Here is a 25,313-nt window from a genome sequence, read left to right as displayed (position 1 = left end):
GCTGGATGGGAGCGCGTGCACAGGAGCATACAAGCGCACACAAACCTTGCCAGTTATACATTCTCCAGGTATTATACTTTCCTAATGAAGCTTAATTAAAATTTTATTTACATGTTATATGCTTCCCTTTATTAACAATTTGTGGTACATAGCAAAAGAGAAAGAGAGCACAAAAAAACCCTTCCTAGCAAGCAGCTTGAGCTATCTGTTGAAGGTGTCATTATTAGCAGGGTGGTTATACTCAAAACCTGCTTGGGAAAGGTTAGCGGATGATAAGGGACAGGACAACAGGCAAGACCTATGTTAGCAAGTAAAACACACACACACAGAAGAGGACAGCGTGCCAAAAGCTCACAGGTCAGAGCTGATCAGAGCAACATACACATAAAGCATTATTTAGTGCAATATGTGATGCTTTGAAATTGCTATGCTTTGTGCCATCAAGTCAGAATTTTGTTTCAAGAGAAAACCAGCTAAAAATGGGTTTGGACAAGTAAAAAATCGTGTTTTGGGGCATTTAGGAGGAAAAAAGTCCAATATTCCTATTATTAAAATGCCTTTTTATTTAAAATAAATCTGGAAAATCAAACACCTGAATTCTTTACTTATAAGAACAACTGCCAGCCAGAGCACTTTTTCCATCTACAGCATTAAACTGAGCGCTGTTATCCAAAGCGGCAGTGGGTACAACCTTACCGAATAAATAAATGACTGGTCCCAGGATGTTTGAGCACATGCTGATAGAAACAAGCAAGGCAAAGTTTAGAAGCAGAAAAGAGGTCCCTTTGCTGGAACCATGGGAGGGGAACAGATCAAAGGGGTTTAGAACTGCAGTTTTGAAAAGTGGTTACCTTTTAATCTAAACCCCTCTTCTGCTCCAAGTTTTTCCAGTACTTTAGTCCATGGTCCTCTTGAAATGAATCTTCCTTTAGATGTCACCAGCACGATGGAGCTGAAAGAAACAAAGCCATTTATAAACAAATGAAGAGTCACAACACATTCCTTGGTTGTCTGCCTTGAGCACCGGTAACTCCTGCCTGTGTGACTCAAAGACACCCACAAACTACAGTGGCTTCTGCTTTAATGGCTTTTGACAATGCTTTCCAACAGTTTAGTCATATAAACCCATCAGAAAGCAGAGAGAATTGCTTTTTTTTAAAAAAAAAGAAAAAAAATCCCACTGTTTTCTAGAATTATTTAAATGTTTCCAATCAGCAATTCCATCCCCTTTGCTCAGAAATGAACATGCTCTCCCTCAGATGCTCTTAGTAAGTCTCAAGTAACCTCTTGTTCTTTCAGCAGCAGCAGATTAAACAGGAAGAAATTAACTTTTCCTTCATTTTCATTGGGATTTTGCTTACAAATTTTATTTTTTTTATTATTTTATTATTATTACTACTACTATCTATTACTGCCTTACTTGCATGTACTGTATTTCACCTCAAAATTCTTGGGGTTCTCTACAAATACCAAGTGATAAATGAAAACCAGAGGGTAGTGCGTCAAGCTAATGCAAATCTGTAATTGCTTGGGTGAGACTTAGTAACTGCCTAAGCTTAATTCTAGCAGGATAGGATAAAACCCCAAATTAAAAATGAAGAGATAATCCTGTAGTGAGACTTTTTTGGTGGGAGCACAAGATACTCAGTGAAGTTAAGCTCATTACTTCCTACAAAATACATAAACGCCTCCAATGAGTAGTTCAAAGGCCATGGAGGAAGAGCTCCACTCCAGTGAGTGCAGTAGAAGTTTTGATGTTAAGTGCAGTTAAGTCATCTTTGTTCACGTCCTAGTTAAAGCTGCATGACAGTTACTGAGCAAACACTTGCTTAGCTGAATTATTTCGTTCCACCTTGCAGGGTTTCCATAAACAAAACTTCCCTGACTCAAACGGCATTTGCAGTCTTACAGAATGAGAGCCTTGCTGGGTCTGCTTTCCAGCTTCACAGTGGACACAAGTCACTACATTTAATTAGGCAAGAACTCCTGCAGTGCTCAAGCCCTGAGCACAGCAGTTACCTCTTAACACCTCAGCTGGAACTAGAACTGTTCAGGGATAAATAGCAACGGGTGGCAGCAGAGGAAGAAGAGAAGCAAAAGAGTTAAGAGTCACCAGGACTTTTCCTAGAATAAACCTGAGGTGTTAAAATGCTCCCATGCTTACAAGAGCTACAGATTGGTTTTGACTACTTTGCAAATGCTGATTCCTTCAGTTCACTAAAATCATTGCTTTCTGTTAAGCCTTTCCTGCTATGGAAGTTTAAAATAAATTCACCAGATGTTTTGGGTTTTTATCCCTGAGAAGCTCTTCAGAATAATGGATTTATTAAAAACAAAAAAAGGAATTTGGCCCAGAGAGGGCTGCTTAAATGACTGAACAGGCTTGTCCTTGCTAGAAAAACCTCACATCCCCAAATCCATACATCTGAAAGTTGCTTTAGCAGTCTCTTCACAGGAGGCTGGTAAGGCTGGTGGGGCCCCCTTCCCCTCTGTTAGCACCACCTCCATACAGTCCGTGCTCTGCATGGCACTGGGAAAGGTGACAAGAGGCTGCTGATTGTACAGTCCTCCACATCTGAATCCAAACAACACTTTCATCCAGCAAATGGAAAAAAGACCTTTTACGGCTGTAGCTTAAGCTCATCCTTGGTCAAATTGGAAACGCCTGCAGGGATTGGTCTGGGTGAAAGAAGTCTTTTGGTGAAGAAGAACAGCTGAATGAGACCTGAGAGGTGCTGATCGTGTTGGGTCAATTTCCCATCCTAATCCTAATCTTGTTCTAACACTAATTCAAAGAAGACAATAGGGCTCAGAAAGACTTGAATACACCTAAACACTAATTACAATTCAATCTTCTACAGTAAGAAAGAAGACAGGGTCTGGATTTAGCCAGGATTGAGATGGGATTTTTGCAAAGGGGAGGTTGGTTTCTCTGAAAAGCCCTTTGATATTTTTTATGAAAGAAAAGTGAGCAACTACCACGCTTTCCTGCAGTAGCTACTCAGTGTGGGTTTTGCGATCTTCAGAATTATTTGAGACAGTGTGTCCACCTGCATGGCACTATGCTGAAGCTTCTCCAGGCCTCTAAAATAAATACCAGAGCAATATCCTTCTGCCCACAGCTATTTCAGATAATTCATCAACAAAGCAATCATACTGGTATTACATGTTATGTATAAAACCAGATTTAATAACAATGAAATGTATTCATTTCCCAACAGCACTCCACAAACAAATACAAGAACAACCCCTTTGGTTAAATGGTTTTTGATGTTGTTCTCATTCCAGCACATGAAGCCGCTGTCCTCCAGGATGAAGGAACATGTGTTGGCTACTTACCACCCACTTGCAAAACTCTGTATTTCTGGCTCCTCAGAAGTAAAGAATAAAAGCATCCAGCCCTTAGCTCTGGGCAGGGAACATGTGCGACGAGGGATGTATTTTATTAGTGGAATTTTCTGTGATTTGAGAGAGCATGCAGGCAATAGAAATATGTAAACTGTCCACATCTGTCCCAATGAGCACTTGGTGAATTTATGTCTGCAGTTTGTTTATAACCCACAACATAAATGTAGGTCTGCAGTTTATTAATCAAACATAGCTCTGTGGTTTATCTAGGCTTGATCAGTTCCTAAATCACAGATCCTGCTGCCTGATTGTCTTCCTCACATTTGGACTCTATTGGAGTTGGCAGGTACAAAAGGACATTGTTAGTCCAGTCAGTCTGGCCCATGTTGGGTGACAAAAAATAGGAGAAAGATGAGTGTTGTACAGCATTCTTGTACATTGCACCTTAGTAACACCAGGTTATTTACTCACTGATCTTTGATGTTGTTGACATAATTTTCTATCTGTGCTGGGATTCCTTGTAGAATTGAGTTTTTGACTGTTACTCGATCAACAACTTTTCCATGATGCCCATCAATCACAACCAGTTGGATACCTTCATCAGTGAGGAAAAACCTGACACCGTCAACCTGTGCAGGGGAAAAGATATTCCTGATCTATCATAGTTACACAATTACAAACAACCACCTGCAAGAAACAGTGATAGACTTGAGTCACTCGACTGCCCTTTATATCAAAGGGCAGAATTCCAGAGCTTTGAGGTCAAGCTGTCCTGCATTTTTAATAGCAAGGGGAAGTTACAGCCATATCTGGTCTTTTGCAAAATACAAAGCAGAAGTGATCTGAATCTAACTATCCATGGTGACTTGGTAAGCAGGTTTTCCATAACAACGAAGCAAGTATCTTAGAACTTTGTCCCATATAGTTCACGAAGAGGACCTGCTCACCTCAATGTATGCAAAGTCATCCTTTAGGTGGAAGTACTGTTTCTTATAAGTTTCTATTTTCACTTCTAGTAGGTGGTCCTTAGTCTTCTGTTTACAAAAAAAAAAAGAGAGAGAAAAGAGTTTTTCTGGTGAGGATGTCCATTACTGTCCATTACCTGAACGTTGCATTTCACAAAGCATTTTAAACCCTGAAATTCAATCAACAAGAAAGCTACATAATAAGCCCTGACTTGCCAAATTACATTGCTAATGAGACTGGGCACCACAGTAACCTCTCTGCTCATCCTGTCATCATTTAAATTGTTTTACCACGTGGCAGTCTGTAAGTGATTCTCACTTTTCAGAGCTGACACATAACTCTCTGAGGCTTTGCTCTACGTTTCTGCTCCAAGGGTGACAAGTGAAAGAAAAAGAACCCAAACCAGATAAATATCACCCTCCCTCCCCCAGAACCAAACTGCACTGGATATAAGAAACACTGTTGTGCATTATATGAATGAGACACTCAGCTATGCTGTCCGCTCTCTGACACTGCTGTTCTTATAGCTTGGAGGAACTGGAGGCCAAGCAAGGAACCTTGTTTCAATCCAGAATCACATTCCCTGGACCAACCTGTCTTCCAGCTCATCACTTTTGACCCTGTGCTTTTAAACACAGCACATCACAACAGAGACCCAAAAGACTAAGTATCCAGCTCCAACCAAAGTCTTGGGTGGTTCTGTCCTTTGACGACCTGTGCTGTCTGCACATGCAAGAATCTGTTTCATACTCTTTCACATGCCTGAACCATTTCAGAAAATTAGCCATAGGTTATCCTGAACCTGGTACAAAGTCCTTCTACGTCTGTGGGCACAATATGTGCCAGAACTACAGATTTACACTGGCAATAATTCTGTGATAAGAAATCAACTCCTTTACCAGCTGTGCACTAGACAGCTTCTTAGGCATTGGCACTTCCACTATTGGTGTCTCAGTGTACTTCGGATAGGCCATGGCTTCACAGTCGCTGATGCCAGCCGTCTTTGGGATCACAGCTTTGATCCTTATTCGTTCACAGCCCTTGACAGAGCAGAAAGCAAATTTCTCCTTCTCATTTTGAGATTTAAGTTTCAGAAAGAGCAGCCTGCAGGCAGGAGAGAGAAGATAGAAGCATTCTTGAGACTTCTGTTCAAAAATTACCAGCTCCCAATTTTGGTGACTCCTTACTAATGTCCTGCAATAATGTGCATTGCAAACCCTCAGTGCCAACATCCACATTTTATAGTTCTCAACATACCACATGCAAGTAAAAGGGGACACACATCTCAGAAACGGTCTGAGGAGGTCAGGGAACTCAAGACAGAAATGACACCTGAACTCCCCTTGTAATGATACATTTATGTAGAAGTTAGTGCTTTGTATTTTAGGTCTGTCTTCCTTTCCCGTCATTTTAATTCTTTAAAAGAAAATAACAGGCTTCACACTCTTAGGTTCCTTGCACCCCTGTCATGGTGTTTATAAACCATTGCTGTTCAAAACAGAAAGGGTTGGGTGTATCTCCAGCTTGGTTTCATGGTCTGCACTTTGCTTTTGTCTTCTTTTTCTAATTCTTTTTTACTCAGCAAAGCATTTCCCACGGTAACTGGCACTGCAGCACAGGCTGTGAATGACTGGCAGCCATGTGAGTCCCAGGAAAATTAAGCACTGGTCACATTCCCAGAAAGACTTTCTGGTTTTGTTGTGCTCCCTGTTAATGGCATTAGACAAATAGCTCATGATTCCAGCAGCTTTGCCATAGCAGTGTGCACATTGGCAAGGCCTGCTCTCTTACCCAGTGTCCTCATCCCAATAGTAATATCCTTTGTTAGGGTATCTGTGCTCCAGTTTCTCCATTTGAGAGGTTCTGTAGAAGGTTCCAGTTTTGTATGTTTTCTTCAAGAGACGATTGTGGATGTCTGAGAGAATGGAAAACGTTGTCCCTTTAGGATAGCAAAACCCTACTTGGATCCAGTCGTTCCTAAAAATAGCAAAGACCCACATTATAACAAGTCAACACATGACTATTATTTTCCTGAGCATGCTAGAAGCCAAACTACATAATTCATTCTGAAATGTAACTTAATTTTTTTCCTGGCCAGTTAAAATTGTAATGGTTTGGGATGAATCTATGCAACATAAATTAGACATAGCAGCCATGGGTTGGATCTGCCTCTGACTCCTACACCTGTGACTTCCATGCACCAGGAATGAATTAGCTCTAGGCTTCTAAAAACGAACCATGTTATCTTGCAGGGCTTCCCAGGGGAGGAAACAGGAATCTGGGATGTCAAATGGAAAGATGGTGAACTCAATGGACTTCCTGGAACAAGCATGTTCATTCTGGAAGAGTGCATGAGGTGATAACCTCACCCATTAAAAATGTGCAGTTACATTACTGGGCTGGAATGTTGGAATTCGGTCAGATCACTCACTTGTTGAAGTTGATGAGCCATATGGCCAGCTCTTCAGGGGCTGTCTTGTCCCAGTGGATGGTGTAGCCTTTCCTCAGAGTTATAACTGGCTGATACTGCTGGTAATGAGTGCTTTTACTTAAAGCCCCTTCCAAGTAGAGTGGGTGATTGTGGTAGTCATTTTTAATTATTTTCATTTTCAGGTTGGCTGGTTTGTAGGCTTGGATGTATATCTAGGTGAAAAAACACATCACCAAGGCTTTAATGAACTGCAGCAAAGCATTAAAGGCGCAGCCACTCCGTAGATGTGAACTGGTGCAAAGCCTGCAGCTTCAGCAGTGACTTGTATGCCATACACTTATATTCAATTTTTTAGGCTCCCTTTTCAACAAAGCAAACTGTTTTCAGAAAAACAAGAAGGATCTTTTCCTCATCCACTGAGTTGCAGAGTGCAGGCCAGTCAAAGAGGCCTGCAGTAAGTATTTCAGTGTTAGTGGCAACCCTCAGCAGCGGGACAGTATCTGCCTCAGACATCTGACTTCTGCTAAACAAAGACCCTTCTGTCTGGATTTCAGAAGCATGAAAACCAGCTCAGTGGCTAGAAATCGGCTTTAGTGGCACTACAGAGGGAAAAAACCCAACAGTTGCAACACCCAAGACAAAAACAGGCACTACTCAGAGGAAAGTGAGGATTCTCAAGGCAGCAGCATTCGGAGCCCGTGCGGTAGGAAGAACGGTTTGGTGGTTACACAACAGGATGAAAGATCATGACAGCCAAAGTCTAATTTTGACTGCTCAGCACATTTCCCATCACATTGTGGGTAACACTTCCCTCCTTAAATCAAGGAAAAATAACTAGCTGACAGCCCATAGATTTATGAATATTAATCTGTTAATGCTCACGGAGCTCTTAAGGGAGTTCAGGCAGAAGTTGTTAGAGCTGTTAGCAGTCAAGGCCAAAGCATCTGAAAATGTACCACAGTATCCTCATGTTCAAAACCACCTGCACAGACAAACAAACACTGAGCACCCTGAAGAAAGGCCGTTTCTAAAGGTTAAGCTTTACAGTGCCAAGAAATTTAAAATAAAGGGATAACAATACTTGCAAGATAAGCAGCTTTACCTGCGCAAAGTGTCCACTGCAGATGGAACCTCTCCAGTCGGGTACGTCAATGCAGTCAGGGTGCTTGATTAACCAGTTATCTTCTTTTATCAGATATGAGCCTGGATACTCTGATACAGAGCCATCCACATCATGAAAAACTGATGTTTTATCACCATCCATATCCAGATCATTGAACCAGGGGCCGGGTTCTCCAAAGAAGACCCTTGAGGTAATCTAAACAAAACAGTGAAACGCATTTACATCTCCACAAAGGAATTCATCACTTAGAGAACACAGCAAAGGGTGGTTATGGTCACTAGAGTGGCTCAAAGGACCCTTTTTCTGACTTTATTTGGCACTGAAAAGTAGCTTGGACAAGAAATAGTGTTGGGTTTCTATGTCAATTCCTGCATGAAGAAATCTGTGTATGCACTAACATCACCACTCTTTAAATGGCCACAGATTCTGGATGCTCAGCTTTGACACATTGTAGGCTTGATGTTCAATGGCTCAACCCCATGACTGCAGATAAAGCTGGGGTTGTAAGTCTTCTGAGATAGCACTTATGTGGTAATAAAACTACGAAATTCTGAAACTGACCATCCAAAGATGGAAGCACCAAAATCATTTTCTACTGAGCTGAGCTGATCTTGTTACTTGGCTGGAACATCAGTGCCATTTGGTACAGGCATATTAGGATTTTGTCTGCCTGCATGCTGCCTCTTTGTTAAGCCTTAAGTCCGTGTAGAGCTGGGTCACACATTTAAAAGGTGTGTTTGATGGGTCAGACAGAGCAGACACAGGCTTCCCTTCTGACTATGTGGGACAGGGTGAAATAAACAGGATTTCAGCCTCAGCTATGAGGTTTGTTTTAAAATTCTGGAGGAAGGTTCAGGAAAGGGGATGATTTCACTAGAGCCACTTCACATTGTCTCCCAATATCTTTTTAGGGTTCTAAAGCCACACAAACCCACACTGATTCTGGGAATAATCAGTACCCTCCCATGGGAAATGGCTGCTCAAGCAACTTCTGAGTGATATTTTTATCCAGCGTAAATAAATGTCATGTCACCAGCCTGCCTGGTGCAATGTGAGAGAAGAACCAATCAAAACTTCTAGGGGAATTTTGCCTTTCCCATCCCGTTTGGCACAGGGATTGCTAGTCAGCACTTTTCCTGACATCCAAGCAAGTCTGCTAGTTTTTTTTAAGTTAGGCAGCCCAAATCATTTCAGGCCCAACCACATGTATTTATTTATTTGTTTGCAATGGTTGGCAGTTGGATTTAACAGCTGCTAGAGGTGAACCTCAGCAAACCAGTTAGGACATATCTGTGCAATCAAATACAAAAATAACTCAAAAGCACAGACCCCGGGACAGGTTCAGACCAGCACCCAGAAGTTCATATTGTAATTCAAAGTTTGGCAGACCCTTTTTGGCTAGGCTCTGCTCTCATTTATGTCTGCAGAACTAGAGTCCATGGAATTACCCTGGTGTGCAGGGCTGCAGAATTACTCTGTATCTGCTCAATTTCACTGGCTGTTTCCAAAAATCAGTATTTTCTGCTTCTAGGTGAGTTAGACCTTCCATAAGAGACTTCATTGTGTTGTTGCTTTAATATTATACTGATGGTGAAAATAAAGGTTCAGATTCTTCTCCCTGTTTCACAGTTTCTGAGACATACAGAAATGGAAATTATTTTCACTTAAATGTCATTATTATTTTGTTTGAAACTGATGCCTGTTTCTGGTTTACTGCAAACCTGTCAGAGAATTGGATTTTTCCTGTTATTTCATCCATCCAATATTGTCTTTCTTAGCTGTGCCCTCTTTGTTAAACTTCTGCTAAAGACAAGAAGAAACCTTTTGAAGATCTCGTGTTTCCTCCTAAAGGCTGCTACTACCTTTTTTGCCCACAGCCCCATTTCCAAGCCAAGGGGAAAAGGCCTTTCTGAGAAGGATAACTCACAGGGACATCTTCAAAATGAATGTCGGTGACGTTGTTGTTGGGGCAGCTCTGCCAGGCATTGTTGAGGCGGAAGGCCAGGGCGCTGGTGTGCCGGCCATCCAGGGCAGCGAATTTGCGGAACGTGCAGTTCTGGACATTGATGGGTCCATCATAGAACTGAATCCCTCGAATGGGAAAATCTCTAAAACATATTTGGAGGAGACAGAGAGACATGGTCATGAGACAATAGCACAAGGATAAGAATGTATTCTAGACATGTACAGTCCCACAGCACTTGTTTCTCAGCTGCTTTCATTTTTCGCATCCCTTAGGATGACTCCTGAGTTCATGTTTTGGAAGAGGAGGGATTTCCCTCCTTTTTAGGTCTGTAAAGTCCTCTTATCCTTGCAAGTTCAGCTCCAGTTTTCTCATGTCTGAACAGATCATCTTTATTTGTTCTCTACTTCTCCAGGGAAGGAACTTAAAGCAGTGCCAAAGCATTGACCTAAAAATGAATAAAGTCATGTCTGCTATCAGAAATGAGTTCTGCAGCAGTGAAACCTGAAACTCATCAGAGCCGCTCAGACTCCTTGGGTTGAGTAATGGCAGGGCTAAATGAAGTCCCATCACATCTTTCAAAGGAACTTGGAGAGAAACAGTGCAGCTCAGCTGCAATAAAAAATAGATTTGAAAAGAAGAAAAGGTCTTACAATCTATAGGGTTGAAAAGAGGTGAAGGGGCAGACTAATGACCCTTTATTAACAGCCTTTTCTGTTATCATCTGCAAAGTAAAGAGAACACCATTTTTCACACTAAGTGAATGAGATGCTTAAACTCCTTAAAAGGCTAAGATAAGATGTTTCACATTTCACTCATGATAAATAAATTTCATCCCTTCCTCACTTGAATGTCTTCCCTTAGACAAGACCCATTCCCTCCTTTTCGTTTGTTCTGTCTCTCTGAGTTTCTATACACAACACCCAAGATGAGATACATAAAGGATATTAGAAGCAGAGCTGTAGCAGATGGGGTTTTCATTATTACTGTAGTTGATAATAAGCCTGCTGTATCATTGACAAGCAAAGCTGAGGCATATAATACATCAGGAAAAAAAACCAGCATAGCTGGTTGCTCACTTTAAGGCTGCTGTTAGGATAACTGTGTTCTTAGGAATAACAATAAAACATTATTGCAACCCGATCCGTAGGACTAAGCTCTAGGAAGAGGCCACACATGCAGTTCACTGGCCATTTCAAGACTGTTTAACAAAGGCATCAAATTCCTGTAAGCACAGCAGCAATAGTAACAGCAGCTCTGAGGACATTTGTGACCACATCTGGGGCAGTTCAAACCCAGAGAAGGGCTTCTATGAGCCTTCCTGGCAGCTGGCTTGCCTGGAGACTGCCGCATTGCTCAACCGCTGCTGACCACATATACAGAAGTGCCCAGCTAGCACACAGTCTTTTTTCTGCCTTCTCAACTCTGTTTTTAAAGGAGAGGGGGAAGGAAAGAGGAGTCTGATGCTGTCTTGGCAGCCTGCAAGTATGTACCTGCCAGCAGCAGCTGCACAGTGAGGATTTTGGGGATCGGGAGACATGAAACCAAATCCTTTCTGTGTAATGGTTATTAAACTGAACAGCACTGAAGAAACCACATTGGGCTGGAGCTTGCACTGAGAGTGGGAATAGTGAGTGCTTTGATGTGCTGAGCTGAACTTACGGGCCAATGGGCAGGGTCCTTCCTCTGTGATCCAGACCTCCAGGTCCCCAGATTTCGTTATCCATCATCTCAGTGCCCAGGTTTCCACTCTCACCAACAAACAGGCTGTTCTTGATTTCTTGCTTTGAGCCGTCATCATGAGGAAAAGTCCCACCACTGTGAAGGAAGGGCTGGAGGTGAAGGGGGTGCTCACATCATCCCACCAGCCATGCCCCAGGCTGCAGCACATCCTGCACCACACTTACCTCGCCAAGGTCAGGCCAATGCCATTGTCAGCAAACCTGCAAAGAGAAGAGAGATGCTTCAGAAGAGGTTTGGGTTTGGTTTGGTTTATCATGTCAAACTGAAATAGCTAAAGCAATGAGGTAGAGGACAGCAGGGTTGAATTACTGAGCAGTGCTCAAAGGGGAACTCAGGCTTTTCCAGGTTTGTTCTCTGGTTGTGGAAAATCTCTTTTGGCACTTCTTGCAGTATATGCAGATCACATGAAGCAGCAGATGTGTACCCGAGTGCTGCTGAGGTTAAGCCAGAGATTACTAGGCATAGTTTACTTATCTCATAAAGCTTTTTCCCTGTGTCTAATGACCATGCTCTTTTCACTCTTAGGTAAAATATCATGCTTATCTCTCACTCCAGCTAGCTTTTATTATTTAATAGTGCTTTGCCTTACACACACTTCTGTGTTCCCATGTTCACGTATCACATACTGCTTCCATATAAAAAAACTTTACAAGGGGAACTGTTAGAAAAACAGGGAGTTTGGCTTCTCTTTCATCAACAGGACATAGAGATCAGATCTTACTTATTAAAAAAATAATAATAATTAGAAAAAAAGATTAAAATGTTTTTCTATTTTGCTGAAATTCCAAGCTTTTAGATGAGATAAATCACAACTGTTGGTCCATGACTTCTGCTTATAGGAAGCGTACAATTAATAGGATAGTTTGTCATTCTTGATGGTGTCAAATCGGAGACCTCAGCAGAGCAAACCCAGCTTTGGCCGGCTTCTGTCTGTAGGTGGCAGCCCTTCCCACGGTATCGCCTCCCCTTGCCTTTTCCAGCCGCAACGGCACACACCGTAGTTCATATACTGCCCGCCACATTAATATTTGGTTTGCTAATGTAATACATAAGTCTTTGTAGCAACAGGAATGGAAGCTCCTGTGGCTATAAAGACAATTACAGTTTGATGATGCTTCCTGGAATTCACATACACTTACAGGTTTCCTGCTGGAAACTGATAAAGCACTAGGTCTTTTAGCAATCTCCACATACTGCATTTGTCCCATGAGCAATGTAAATGCCTTAATGACACGAGTGTGATCTGTAAGGCAACACTTGCTGGCCATTCAGTGGGCTAGATACTTCTGGTTCATAAGTTCATAAAAAGCACAAACTGTATTACTCAGTATTGTATTTCTGACTGTTCTGCTACAGCCTCATACTTGCCAACCCGACCGGTTGCTAGAGCCAACTATGCTGCTGGTTGCTTTAAAAGGTTTGGGTCACTCGAAGGTAAGGCAGCTATGGCCAGGAACTGGACACCAGATAACGGCATGACAGCTATTTCTACTACAGTTACCGCAATATGCCTCGTAAAGTAGCTTTTTCCTTTTCCTCCTTCTTCATTGAGGTTGATACCAAGAGCCTGGCTCAGCAAAAGAAACTGTAGAAGATCATCTGCTTTCAAGTGGAAAACAAATATCTGCTCTGACCAGTGCAGGAAATGGCCTTCAAAGAGCACAACAGGCACTTGCCCAGACTCTCCCTTGCTGCTGTGATGCATAGTTTTATGTCTGCTTTGTCAGTACTTGCTTATTCAGCATAAGAGTAAGCCACATAAAACCAGAAGGTGATGGATTTTGCTGCTTTCTTTTCAAAGCACCTCGTTTCCCTGTATAAAAAATAGGTTTTATTTTTAGTTTTTTTTATCTGTGTGTATGTGACTATTTTTAAATGCTGATCAGCATCACACGGAGAAACAATCTGGGGGTTCTTTGGTTGAGACAAAGCAGGTTTTGTTTGTGTAAAATAATGCCTGTGTTTATTTAACGTTTCATCTGTATTTCAATCTTAGCCATATGAAAGGTGCAAAGTGATACAAATAGCTTGAACCACAGCTATGCTCATCATAAACACCAGGCTGAACTCTCAGAGTTGAAATAAGGCAAAACTCACTGGCAGTTGTCCAGCCACACATCTCCACCCCGCAGCCAGGCCCCGTGATCCTGGTTCTTGTAGGCAATAAAGCGCTCAATTATTGCAGGTTCCCTGGGCTTCAAAGGATCGGCATCTTTGTGGGGGCTGTATCTGTAACCAGAAGGAGAGAAGGGTTGGAAAGGGAAGGGGGCCTTGCTTGGTGCACGGCCCCACTAAACATCTGGTTTATGCTAACTCTGCAGCAGCTCTGGGACAACAGTCCATCCAAGTAGCATGTCTAGTTCAGCAGTGATGGCCAGACCCGTCTGCCAAGGGAAGAACGGTCCAGGCAAGGCAGTTGTAAAGACCCACTCCAAGTTTCCTTTCACCTTTCCATTATTGTATTGCTGATATATTGCTGAAAGCATGGAAAGTTTATTACTGCTCCCAAAAGTCTAAGATATATTTTTTTTAATCCCTGTTATCCTTTAGTATATTCCTGTTATTTAGAAAAATATCCTTTTGTTTTCCCTTTTGAGCATTCTTATCTCCTAACCTTGGCTGTACTGTGGCAATGAATACCACTGCCAAATTTTCCTTGCAGTGGAAAGGAATTCAAACATCAGGAGCATATGTCCTTTACTATTCCCACTATACATTACCCAGGACACACGTACAAGATTTATTAACTCTGAAGTTCCCAAGTATGATGAAATATTGTCCTGATACAGGAAAAAAAGAAGACACCAGTGGAAACCACAGCAATGTGTGCCCTCAGATGCTGCCTGTCAGCCACTGCTTGGGCCACAGGATCTGAGCAAGGGTCTGGCTCACTGTGGTGATGCTGAGGTCAGCTATCTGAGCTCAGCACATCCTGAGGCACAGCTCTCCCTTTTGCTACTGGAGGAGCATCTTCCATCATACTACATGGCTTAGAAAACCTGACAGATGAACATCCAACTCAGTGCCAGAAACGGATGGTCCAGAGATTAAAATTCATGCCTCACCAATGAGTAGCAAGGCCAAGCTGTCAGATCACTAACAGATATTCAATAGCACTTTGCTTTGCTTAATAAGCCATCATATCAATCTAAAACTGAGCATCAGGCTGATAGTGTTCCAGTAAATGAATATTGCTTTGGCAGTTTCATCACTGTGAATTTGCTTTCAGAGAAAGATTTAGTATCAGCCCTTGTGAATTCCACAGACATTGTTAAATACAGATTTTGAGATGGATTCCAGTTTCATTCACATCCACGTATAACTGGAGGAAAACTACAGGGAACAGAATTTGACTCAGACGTTTAATGCAGAATGCAGAATACTCTCCAACTCTGTTCAACCAACCTCCAAGTTCGCCCCAGCCAGTCCAGCTATACTAATTTATTTGATCTTTCAGTCTTGATACATGAAAAGTGGAAAATGACATAAATAATCTAAGGTGCAACTTGTGCTGGTTGGCAATCCCCGAGCATAAACATGACTGCATTATGAATTGCTTGGCTTCCCAGGGTCATTCCTGCCCTTGTATGGCAGGGGACAAATTGCCTTTTGTAATCACTCACTGTGCCTGTGGCAGCAGGCAGTTTCCCAAGCTATATGGAAAACCAGCATCAGGCTCCCAAGAGAATTTGGAGGTATTTGCAGAGCAGACTGATCTTAATAAGTTAATTTTTAGCGGTTGCTTTTATCATTGAATTAACAATTTCAATTAATTGAGCATTAAAATAATGTAAATAATAGTCACTTTTGAACACCTTTTAGCTTCAGCTACTAGGCAGGGCACTGGGGTGATGCTGATCATGGGATAACCGATATCTGAGGTGCTGACTGGGTTCCCATGGGGAGGAGGACCGATCCCACCCCTGCAGTGCTTGCTCAGTGCATGACTAAAGCAATCTGGGTAACCCACACCCCAGAGGTGGAAAAGAGGAAAGGAAAAAGCTGCCATTCTTCCCTGCTGAGCAGAGATTTTCAGAGGGTTTTTCTTCCCTACATGGTTTCTTCTGTCAAAAAACCCAGTTGTTGGAAAATGCAGGTTGGGTGCAACTTGAGGTTATTGGTCTGCCAGAAAGAAAACTATGAAATTTGAGAATATTTAAGTCCTTTTCTCTTGATGGAATTGGCAACTAAGTTAAAAGCCAGAGACAACCTTTAATGAGATAAAAGGGTGCAAGTGCAGTCCTTATGCTATTACACTTGCCTGCAAGAAGCCCCCTGATTCCATCAGCCTCCTCAACAGGATCAGCTTCAGAGAAAGAGGGTCCCAGAAATCACCAGACCATGGTAGGTGTGCTGATATGATACATTCTATAGAGAGGCTTCCAGTATTTCTAAAGAACTCCATGATGCCACAGAGAGGCTGTGCACAGCACAAGGGATAAAGCATCACTCTGTGTTTTTAGCTATTACTATTACTACAGTGGCAGATTTGGAACGAAACAGAAATTTGAACTCAAAGTATGAGCTGCATTACATAAGCACTCCCTGTTCAAGCAGGTTCTGAAACAATGAAGAAAATCAACAGCATTCCCAGGAAATACTTTAATTTCTTATTCCTAGAAGTTCTTGCAGCAAGTTCTGTCCCACTGGGGCAAAAATTAGCTGAACACCCTAGAGCAGATGTATCATCCATGCCAGCTCAGCTAGAGCTAAAGAGGAAGGACAAACAGGAAGCATGTGGATGCTGCGGGTTCCTTAGGAATGGGAATAGAGAAAATGAAGTTTGGTAAATCTAAATGAAGACCTTTCCTCAATAAAAGCCACCCCAGAGGCATTGCCATGATTCTTGTCAGCTTTCTCTGGGGCAATTTCACAGCTTTCAGTCAGTGCTATAGAGAAACCTTTTCCAAACCAAAAGGTTTGTTTCCTGTGCAAAACACTTTACCTTCCAGAAATCAGAGTCAGGATAGGTCTCTTATCCTTGGCAGAGGCAGGAGTAGTTTTAACGCCGTTATCGATGATCATTCCAGCCTAAAAGAGAAATGCAATATTACAGTATATTTATATATTTTACAGTTCTTTCCATCTCCAGGCTCTACCTCCAATTGTTCTAAGCTGAAGTAACTCTCATGAGCCTAATAACTGCTTCTGCAGCCTAAAGCACCCCACAACACTACAACACAGCCCCACTACATGGCATGCTATGGGTAAATAAGTAAAGTGAAGGCAATTAGACACAGTGGCCTGTATTTATCCCTCCAGAAGCTGTTCAGTTAATTGCTAACATTGGCAGTTGAGGTCTATAATTAGACAAGCTGCCAATAGATGCTCCTGGAGGCACTATTTTAGGAGTGTAGAAGCAGAGGAGCAGCCTGAGCAGGGCGAAGAACCTCTCTGAATGCCCAAGAGTCAAGTGAAGCAGGTGCTGGCCAACTCTGAGAGCTCCTGTGCCAGCACACAAGCTGCTTTATCTGCAGACACAACCAAGCCTGCAGTAACTTTCAGTGAAACAGAAAGCACAGGCATTAATCGCTTGCAGACCCAAAGAGCTGAAGTGAGAAGATGGTGTTTATTTCGGGGCAGCGTTCCCATTGCGTGCAGACTCACCCGGTAGTTGGAATGCGCACGGTTGTTGACGAATTTCCCCATCGGCATGTGCTCCGAGTAGCCGGGGGAATACATGCCCGCTGATGGCCCTGTTGGCACATGGTGCAGAACAAACCAAAAGCCTGTTTCCTGAGAAAGAAAATGGACATCTGAGACTTTGCTTGAGCTTCTTTGCTGGTCTACATTAGCCCAAGGAATTGTCAGTAAAGCCATAAGATGTAAGCTAGAAGATTTCAGGACAAATCACAGCTAGCAGCATTGACCTGTGTGACTATATGCAGCAGTGTTTGACACGCATGTACATTCACATTCACAGTCTCATATCTCCAAGGGGTCTTAAGTTAAGCTTTGACATCTATATCGAAGCTATAAGCAAGAATTTGAAATACTTAACACACACACACACACACACACACACAGATATCCTCCTATCACCTCATAGGATCTTAAAAATCAGGTAATTTTTATTCAGTTGCCTAAAAATGTGTCTAGGAGCCCGAATCCAGGTATTCAGGTTTGGAAGTTTGGGGAAAATTGTATCTCTTTGTTTAAGGCTTATTTAGCTTGTTTATTTGTCTTAGTAGGAAAATAAAGGCTCCTGATGTGACCAAGAATTCCTGTGGAATTGGCATTGGTGCTGATTGAAATTTCAGGGCACCATTACTGTACTGCCATCAGCAGAATCATTGCCAAAGACTTCACTGGGACTCCACAGTCACATTTATTTAATTTATTCAGGCTGCACCCTGTGCAAAGGCTGGGAACTTTTGTTAAAGTCATCCAGCTCTAGAAACAGCAAGTGCAAGAAGTGTGGAGCGAAAAGAGAAGTGTTGTTTTTCACTGGGGGCACCAGTCACGTTAATATCTGTCTCAATTGAGCCACATTTCAAAAATGCCTGTGTCACAGGAGCAGGTTTTATTCCAGCAAGAGCCTTGCAGGGCTGTAACCAGTTTGGGTTGTTCCCAAATAAAAAACTTCTGCACTCACTTCAGATCCAGCGGCTGCACAGTTTATCAGGTTGTTGTGTGGGTTGGCTATCCAGAAGGTGGATACAGCACTGCAGGTCAGGAAAACAAAACATAACATAAAGATGACACTCTGAGCACACACCAGAGTCACTGATCAACTCTGCCAGTACAGGGCAGATACCTCCTCAGATAAGAGTTCCTGTCTAGGGGCCAAAGGGAATGTTGTTTTTCCTTTCTCTTCTCATACCACGTGTCCTCTGCAGTTTGACAGAGAGCATGGCCTTATCTTTTAAAACCCTGAGCATTAAATGAGGAATTTCAACTGCAATTCCAAGCCTGCTATGAAGCTGTCAGATGTCAATCATGTTTTATGATAAGGTAAATATGTTGCACAAGTCACAGAAAGGAACTTTGCCCCCAAATAAGCCCTCAGAAACTCGTTTAATCAAAAGACCCAACAAATTGCCTCTTAAGGGCTTTCCAAGTGCACCCCAGTACCTGACTTTTCCATGAGCTGCTGTGATTCATTAACTTTATTTGCCACCCTCCTATGCATTGCTTTTAGGACAAAAGGACTCAGTTTGTCTAATGCACATAAAAGACTCTTAATGGAAAGATTCCCATCAAGGAGGAAAGATCAATCCATCACTGTCCATCCTGTGACATACAGTATTTATTAACCAACAGGCACATAACTCTGGGAGGAGAATAGCCAGCACTTACAACCAGCAGACTGGCTCCCTGAATGTCCTGAGTGAGATTCGTCCTCCTGTAGGGGCTGAACTGATGGAACCCGTATGTCTACTTTAACTTTGCTATGAAGGACTTCATGGGGGCTTTAGGCCAACTGATTTTGCTGAGCTAAGATGAAGTTCTGTTTGTGTGATTTTATCATGAAAACATAGCTTTTTTTTTTTCTGTATTTTTGGCATGCAACTGGCCTAGAAAGAAACATTTTGAGATTATTGAGATTACTCTGACTGTGTAGGCAAGGGCACGGACATTATATTTCCACAATGACCTGTCATTCAGCCCAGTCTTGCTCCCCAGAGCCATGTGGATTGAGCAGGTTACTGTGTCATTTGGCACAATCCTATTGTCTTAATTTCTGCCAGTGGCTTCCTTCCTGCCTCTTCCAAGCTGACGGAGCCGCAGCTGCTGCTCATCCATCATCCCTGCACTGGGTGCCTTGGCTGCTGCCCCACGGCTAGCATTAGTGTACTCATGCACTTGCATGACCTCAGTGCAAAACAAGCTATTTTTCTGATTAGACCTCAAATTCCTTTAAATAGCAAAACATGGCAGATCAAAGTACTGTAGGATCTTTTCATTAGACCTCTGCCTATCATTCATTTTTCATATAACAGTCTTCAATGATGACACAAAATATGTCCCTCTGACTATTAAATGAATTATCAGTGGAAAATGAGCACAATGGCTGATCAACTCTTATTTTATGAATGGAGACGTTAAGTGTAATTTATAAACATGCACAGATGTGAAAAAGAGCATTGCATGAATTCATCTCTTTCGCTTGCCAAACTGCAAAGCTAAAAATATGTTTCTTTGGACAAAACTCCAGTTTGTTCTGAGGACAGAAGGGTGATACTGATACAGGTTCAGCAGATTGAGAGTATTTCCAAATAAAAGAAATTCCCTGAAGACATTTCACTGTTAGCCATCAATCAGCTTCTGTCTAATTTTCAGGATGGAAGTCTGGCTCCAAAGAATTTTTCCCTAACTTTTTGTTGATCAGAAATTTAGCTCTTCCAGGTTTTGAGTGTTTTTTAAGAATAAATTCCTGGAGAAAAATCTGGACTATTAGCAGAAGCGTCCCTGTCTCCCAGCAGCTTCAACACAGCACCAACATTCTGTGGTCTCAAGACAAATCTTCACTGTGGAAGACCTCCCATTCTGTTGCACAGGGGCCTTGTCCTCAAGATGATCCACCATCAATTTTAAATTCTTAAAGGCAAGTTTGATGTCCAGCTTTTAAAAGAAAATGCTCTGAGAACAATGTGGTTCCACAGGTCTGCTCCAGACCATTTGCTACGCTCCCTGGACTACAGCTGGGGATCTGGTTGCCTAGCTGCTAAGTACACAGGTTTTACTGTAAGAGTTTAGTGGTCTCTCAAGAAGAGTCAGGGAGACATGGGAAGAAAAAGAAACCTAATTAACTGCCTGATACGCATCAAAATGAGCAGGTTCCCTGAGGAGCTATTAATTAGCAATGAATAACTTTCCAAGTTGTGCACCTTGATTTTGGGGCAGAAAACCAGCTGGCAAATCATGGAAAGAATGGCTAGAATGGCCTTCAGGAGCTCAGTGAGCCTATACCCTACCTTACGACAGGATCAACTACAACTACAGTGTTTGTGACTGGCATCCTCTAATCTGTGCTTTAAAATTACTGCTAAAGAACCCATCAATTCCTCTAAGAAAGAATTCTAATGTTTAACTGTGTGGCCCAGCTGGTTGTTGTTTCTTCTGTATTTCACCTGATTTTTTTCTACAAGGCAACAGAACTGCAAAAAGAACTTGTAAAATCCCTTCTTGTTGCAAATGTTTAATACAGTGTTTGTGGCAAATAGAAGTTTTGAGGAGCTCTCTCAGAAACATTTTAATGAGCTCATGTATAGACAAATTATTACAGGTCCAATGGGAGTATACAGTCTTCGATCTTTTACTAAATTCCAATTCAGTGCTAAACTGCATTTATTATATCATTTTAGTTTCACTCCACAGTTGGGCAGACTGCCATATGAATGCGTAACACCAATGCTTTAGCATTAAACAGGAGTCATTCTTCACAAATAATGACTTCTGAATTATCAGCAGTCTTTTCAAAATCAGCTACCATTTGAGATGAGCACAAATGTCAGAACTCAGCCCATTCTGAACTCAGCAACCTTTTTCTGAGCCATTGGGATCAAGTGTCCATAATGCACAAGGCATCACCATGTCCTTTGAATGAGATTTTCAGTATCTGAGGTAGGAACACTCTCAATTGACTTTATGGTAAAAATGAAAATTACACCCTAGGTGTGTAGGCATCTGAATAGCACAAGTATAAAGATCGCAAGCAGACTGCTCTCTCAACCTTTGGGACATGCAGCCCAGACCTCTACAGAGAAGGACTACATAATCAAATACACAGAGTGCCATCTTTTATGGCTAAGTCCTGCAAAGAATAGAAATAGGAAAAGGAAGGCTCCCACTCACCTACAGTCCTGCCTGGGTTTAGGGATGTACCCTGGGTAAGCACCCTCTGTGATCAGCTTGCACATCCTGCTGTCTCGGTCAGAGGGGAGCAGAGTGCTAGGTTTAACAAGCAGTCCGAGGCAGTGATCAAATGTGTTGCGCTCTTCTGGGCCATCCTCTGTAAAGAAGCAATGGCCCAGTGCATCATAACCCACAGCATCCTTCACCTGCATGTACAAAGCAAAGGTCAGTGTTCAGGTTTTGTGCTTCAGCCACTGCATAATAATAAGAAACTTTACGGCAATGGTACATAGGAAACTCAGTACCCTCTTGAACTCAGGGTGTATAAGGAAAACCAAAACCAAGATCGTTCTCTGCTCCTAAAAGCTCATAGTCTAAGCAATAATTCCAACACGTAATTAGAATTTGTCATCACCTAGGAAATGCTCATTCCATTCTTATGTTTGTTTGTGAAATCAGAGACTGCCTTAGCATGAGGCTGGAAAAAACACAGGGTGGGGGGTGAATGGAGGACATTAGATGTTCAAGTCACATCTGGGCTCATTCATCTTCATGTGGAGTTCCATGGGCAGCACATAAAGTGCATCTGAAAAATGCAGCCGAGCTGAAAAAATATTTTTTCAGGCTATCACAAAGGCGGCAAGTTGTTTTCCAGACAGGCTGGCTTGTTTTAGGTTTGACCTGATCCTTTTCTCCAAGTTGTTGACAGAAGCTTTACTTGACCCTGAGACATATCAGCTGGTGTTAATGATGCTCTGCTTTTGGTTTGAATGTTGTTAACATTGGGACATTGTTGTATTGGGCATAACAATACCCATCACATCACTGATAGATCTGAGAAAACAATTTCAGGAGCAGATATGTGAATTCAAAGCATAAGGCTAGGACTGGCTGGGAAACAACAGCCCTTGGACACACTGTGTCCAGCAAGTCAGTTAGTGGATATGTCTGAGACATGGAAAATGAATTTCCGGTCTCCACTGGCAAGATGAATGGCTGGCACTCCTGAGCTCCCTCCTTGCTCTCCCATCAGCCATCACCCATCAACCACCTTGGACTTCGGAAACCTTCCTGGCAAAGGTTAGCCTGACACCTGTGTGTTTCTACATGTGCTTCTGATGAAACAACAATTACCAAGGGGCAAAAGATAATCTTGAACTGGATAGAAGACCTGTTCTTTATGGTGTTGTTGGGAGAGCTGGGTGCTCAAGTGTCTGAATTACCTTTGTAAGCTGGCCTGAGACTCTTGAATCATATCCATGCCTCATTCTCAAGGCAAGGAGCACCAATTTCAAATAAAATCCCAGGACTAGTGTTGAAATGATTACAAATATGTTTTCACATAAGAAGGAACACTTTGCTTGCCAAACCTATTACAAGCTTACATCTGCACACACATGTACTATGTATCATCCATGCTCCAGTGTAAATACTCAAATCTCTGAACATCACAGTAAATTAAACACAGCTAAATTGACCTGCAAAGTGGTGCATTCCTTTAAGCTATCTCACTGAAACTTACTGCTAACTTCACTGATCTAATCATATGATAACTTTTGCAAGGTTTAGGCTTTTTTAATTAGGTGTAAAATGTATGGACTAGACAGAACTGTCCCTTCTTGGATGAGTGAGCTGTCCCAGCCTTGTAATGGTAAAGGTTTGCAGGATAGAAGAACATTTCAGGAGAATGAGCTGTCTTCAGAGGAAGTTTTCCAACAAGTAGGGGAAGTCTTTTAACCACACAGATGTCAGAATTGCACAGAAACTGCCACCAATACCTATTAGCTTTCTCTCACACAACAGTAATACTGGAAAGACACATAAGTAATGGTGCTGTGACATTCAGATGATGGAAACAGTTTCCCTAGAGAAATGTTAGCCGCTTTGTATGGCCATTTATCTCTCCAGCACAGTGCTGCACTAAGACTGGGACAGGAAAACCTGTAGTGACCAAACTTGAGCCCACCTTTGTGTGAGTAACACTGCAGGGGAACCCATCTGGTATAGTGAGAGGAGTGAAGCAGAGAGAGAGGCACTCACTGGCACAGGGACTCAGAGCCAGTGAATGCCCTGTGTTCTCCTAACTCGTTCCTGAAAGCCCACAGAACAACATGGAGTTAGCAGCCAGGGACCTGGTTCCCAATGCATTTGTCACTCTCCATTTTATAAATTACTTTCCCCATATCTCATCTCTCAGTCAGCTCTTAGTTTCCTCTGCGTGTTTCCATGCACAAGCCCAGTACTGAAATGCTTGGATAGCAAATGAGATGCTTGCTCCAAAATCACTTCTCAAATGGATCTAATTTTTTAATTTGATTTAAACCTTCCTAATAGTCCATAATCTTACTTTAACCTTGAGTAATTTATGACCAGATAATGAACTTTTGGTAAAACAATTGCTGTGCAGTACAGCTGGATTAATAACAGCAGATACCACTGAAGCAGTTAGACAGCACAACCTCATATTCAATGAAGTATGGCTGTCCCCTGAATTCTGCCAGACTCTTTTTCTTTTGACTTCCTCTTAACTTCCCTTGCCAGTGGCTGTTTCTTTTTTATCTTGCATACTGGGATCCAGTGGAGAGAGTGGGAATCAGAGCAAAGTTTCATCCCCTGTATTGCAGTGGCGCAATAGGTGGGTTTATGGCAAATGTATTAAAGAAAACATTGGGTAACTATTGCATTTTCAAACAACAGTTATGATGAGAAAACAATTTCTACAGGTTTGTTTCCAGAAGGACCCTCTGTGTCCTCCAGTGAGTACGAATTTGCAGAGAAGTGCAGAACAGCCCATCAATGGGAGTGAGCTAATGTTGAGATTGTGACTTTCAGCACAGAGTACAGACCCACAGGAAAACATTTCTGTCATCAGGAATTACTGGACACTGTTTTCTGCTCATGTTTTCAGTATGAGTATCTCTGAAGTGACATGAGGTGTCTGAAGTGATAGCAAAGGAAGCAGGGTAGCCTGTATGCAAATTACCAGCCTGCTTTAATGACACTTAAAAATAACTGATGCCCCTCTTCCATTTGTTAAAGCATTTGCACAGGCACTCAACCACAGCCCTGCAATAAGCCCCTCTGAAATCAATGGCTTCATGTTAAGCACATCATTAAGTGCTGTGCTATGCTGAGGTTTAATAGCCCAGCTAGATTTTTTTGTACAGCTATTTCCAAAATGTGGTTTGTGCACATCATCAAGGCAAATACTCCCTCAGTGAAGTATGCTTTGGTTCTGCCTGATCTCAGAGGGAATGAATGTTACCTGGGGAAAGACAGAGCTTGTCTGTTTGCAGAAACGGTGATCATGCATGTAGAAACAGGTAGTGTTGCCCAAGTAAGAAGATAACAGGCAGCTAGGAAATGTACAGAATAACTGTTGTAATCATCAGAGACCCATGTGGGTGTCTGTGAATATATCTGGGGGAGAAGGAAGAGGAAAGGAAGGAAATTAGAGTCAGAAGGCAGATGAGGAGATTGTGGTGGGATCACCTGATGAATTGAGACATGGAGCTGCTGATTGCAGATGTCTACCATGGAGCAATGAAACAACATTTAAGTGATGCAACCTTTGGAGCACATCTTCTGTGATGCAACTGAACAAACTTGTTCAGGTTGCTTTATTTCACTGGGACTTTCTTTTAACTATCAGCAATAATCATAGAGTTAAAATAGAAAACAAACAAGTAAAATATTATGAGTTTAGCATCCACACATTTTGGTAAACCATAACCCACAGGGATTCAATTCTTGACTAATGTTTATTATTTGCCCCAAATGTTAAGATTTCTCTTGGGTGCCTTGTCATGGAGACAAAGCACGGTCATTTAGTGAATTGTAGCTGTGGAGTAACAGCAGGAGGATCAAGCTGCTTTCATCTGCTACATCAGCCTGTCTAAATTTCATCATGCCATCTTGGGTGGAAAAGCCTGAGCACATGG

The 25,313-nt window shown here is 42.2% G+C and overlaps 1 protein-coding gene across 2 annotated transcripts in view; it reads right to left on the bottom strand.

Annotated features, from left to right (window-relative positions):
• Positions 1-25,313, bottom strand: part of CEMIP (cell migration inducing hyaluronidase 1) — a 62,757-nt gene that overhangs the window by 3,680 nt on the left and 33,764 nt on the right. For both annotated transcript variants that reach the window (XM_061446815.1, XM_061446816.1), the window contains exons 13-27: positions 21,373-21,578; positions 18,170-18,239; positions 17,182-17,310; positions 16,520-16,605; positions 13,672-13,803; positions 11,739-11,774; positions 11,494-11,649; positions 9,796-9,976; positions 7,848-8,063; positions 6,746-6,957; positions 6,106-6,291; positions 5,214-5,418; positions 4,296-4,382; positions 3,820-3,977; positions 852-952 (exon numbers count right to left, since the gene is read on the bottom strand). In XM_061446815.1, the coding sequence (XP_061302799.1) occupies positions 852-952; positions 3,820-3,977; positions 4,296-4,382; positions 5,214-5,418; positions 6,106-6,291; positions 6,746-6,957; positions 7,848-8,063; positions 9,796-9,976; positions 11,494-11,649; positions 11,739-11,774; positions 13,672-13,803; positions 16,520-16,605; positions 17,182-17,310; positions 18,170-18,239; positions 21,373-21,578 (2,161 nt within the window). The remainder of the gene's footprint in view (positions 1-851; positions 953-3,819; positions 3,978-4,295; positions 4,383-5,213; positions 5,419-6,105; positions 6,292-6,745; positions 6,958-7,847; positions 8,064-9,795; positions 9,977-11,493; positions 11,650-11,738; positions 11,775-13,671; positions 13,804-16,519; positions 16,606-17,181; positions 17,311-18,169; positions 18,240-21,372; positions 21,579-25,313) is intronic.

Source organism: Pezoporus flaviventris, unplaced genomic scaffold (genome assembly GCF_033815535.1).
Source record: "Pezoporus flaviventris isolate CSIRO_AGI_PZ_B2104156 unplaced genomic scaffold, CSIRO_AGI_Pfla_v1 ptg000006l, whole genome shotgun sequence".
NCBI lineage: Eukaryota > Metazoa > Chordata > Aves > Psittaciformes > Psittacidae > Pezoporus > Pezoporus flaviventris.
This window is presented reverse-complemented; position numbering and strand designations above follow the sequence as displayed.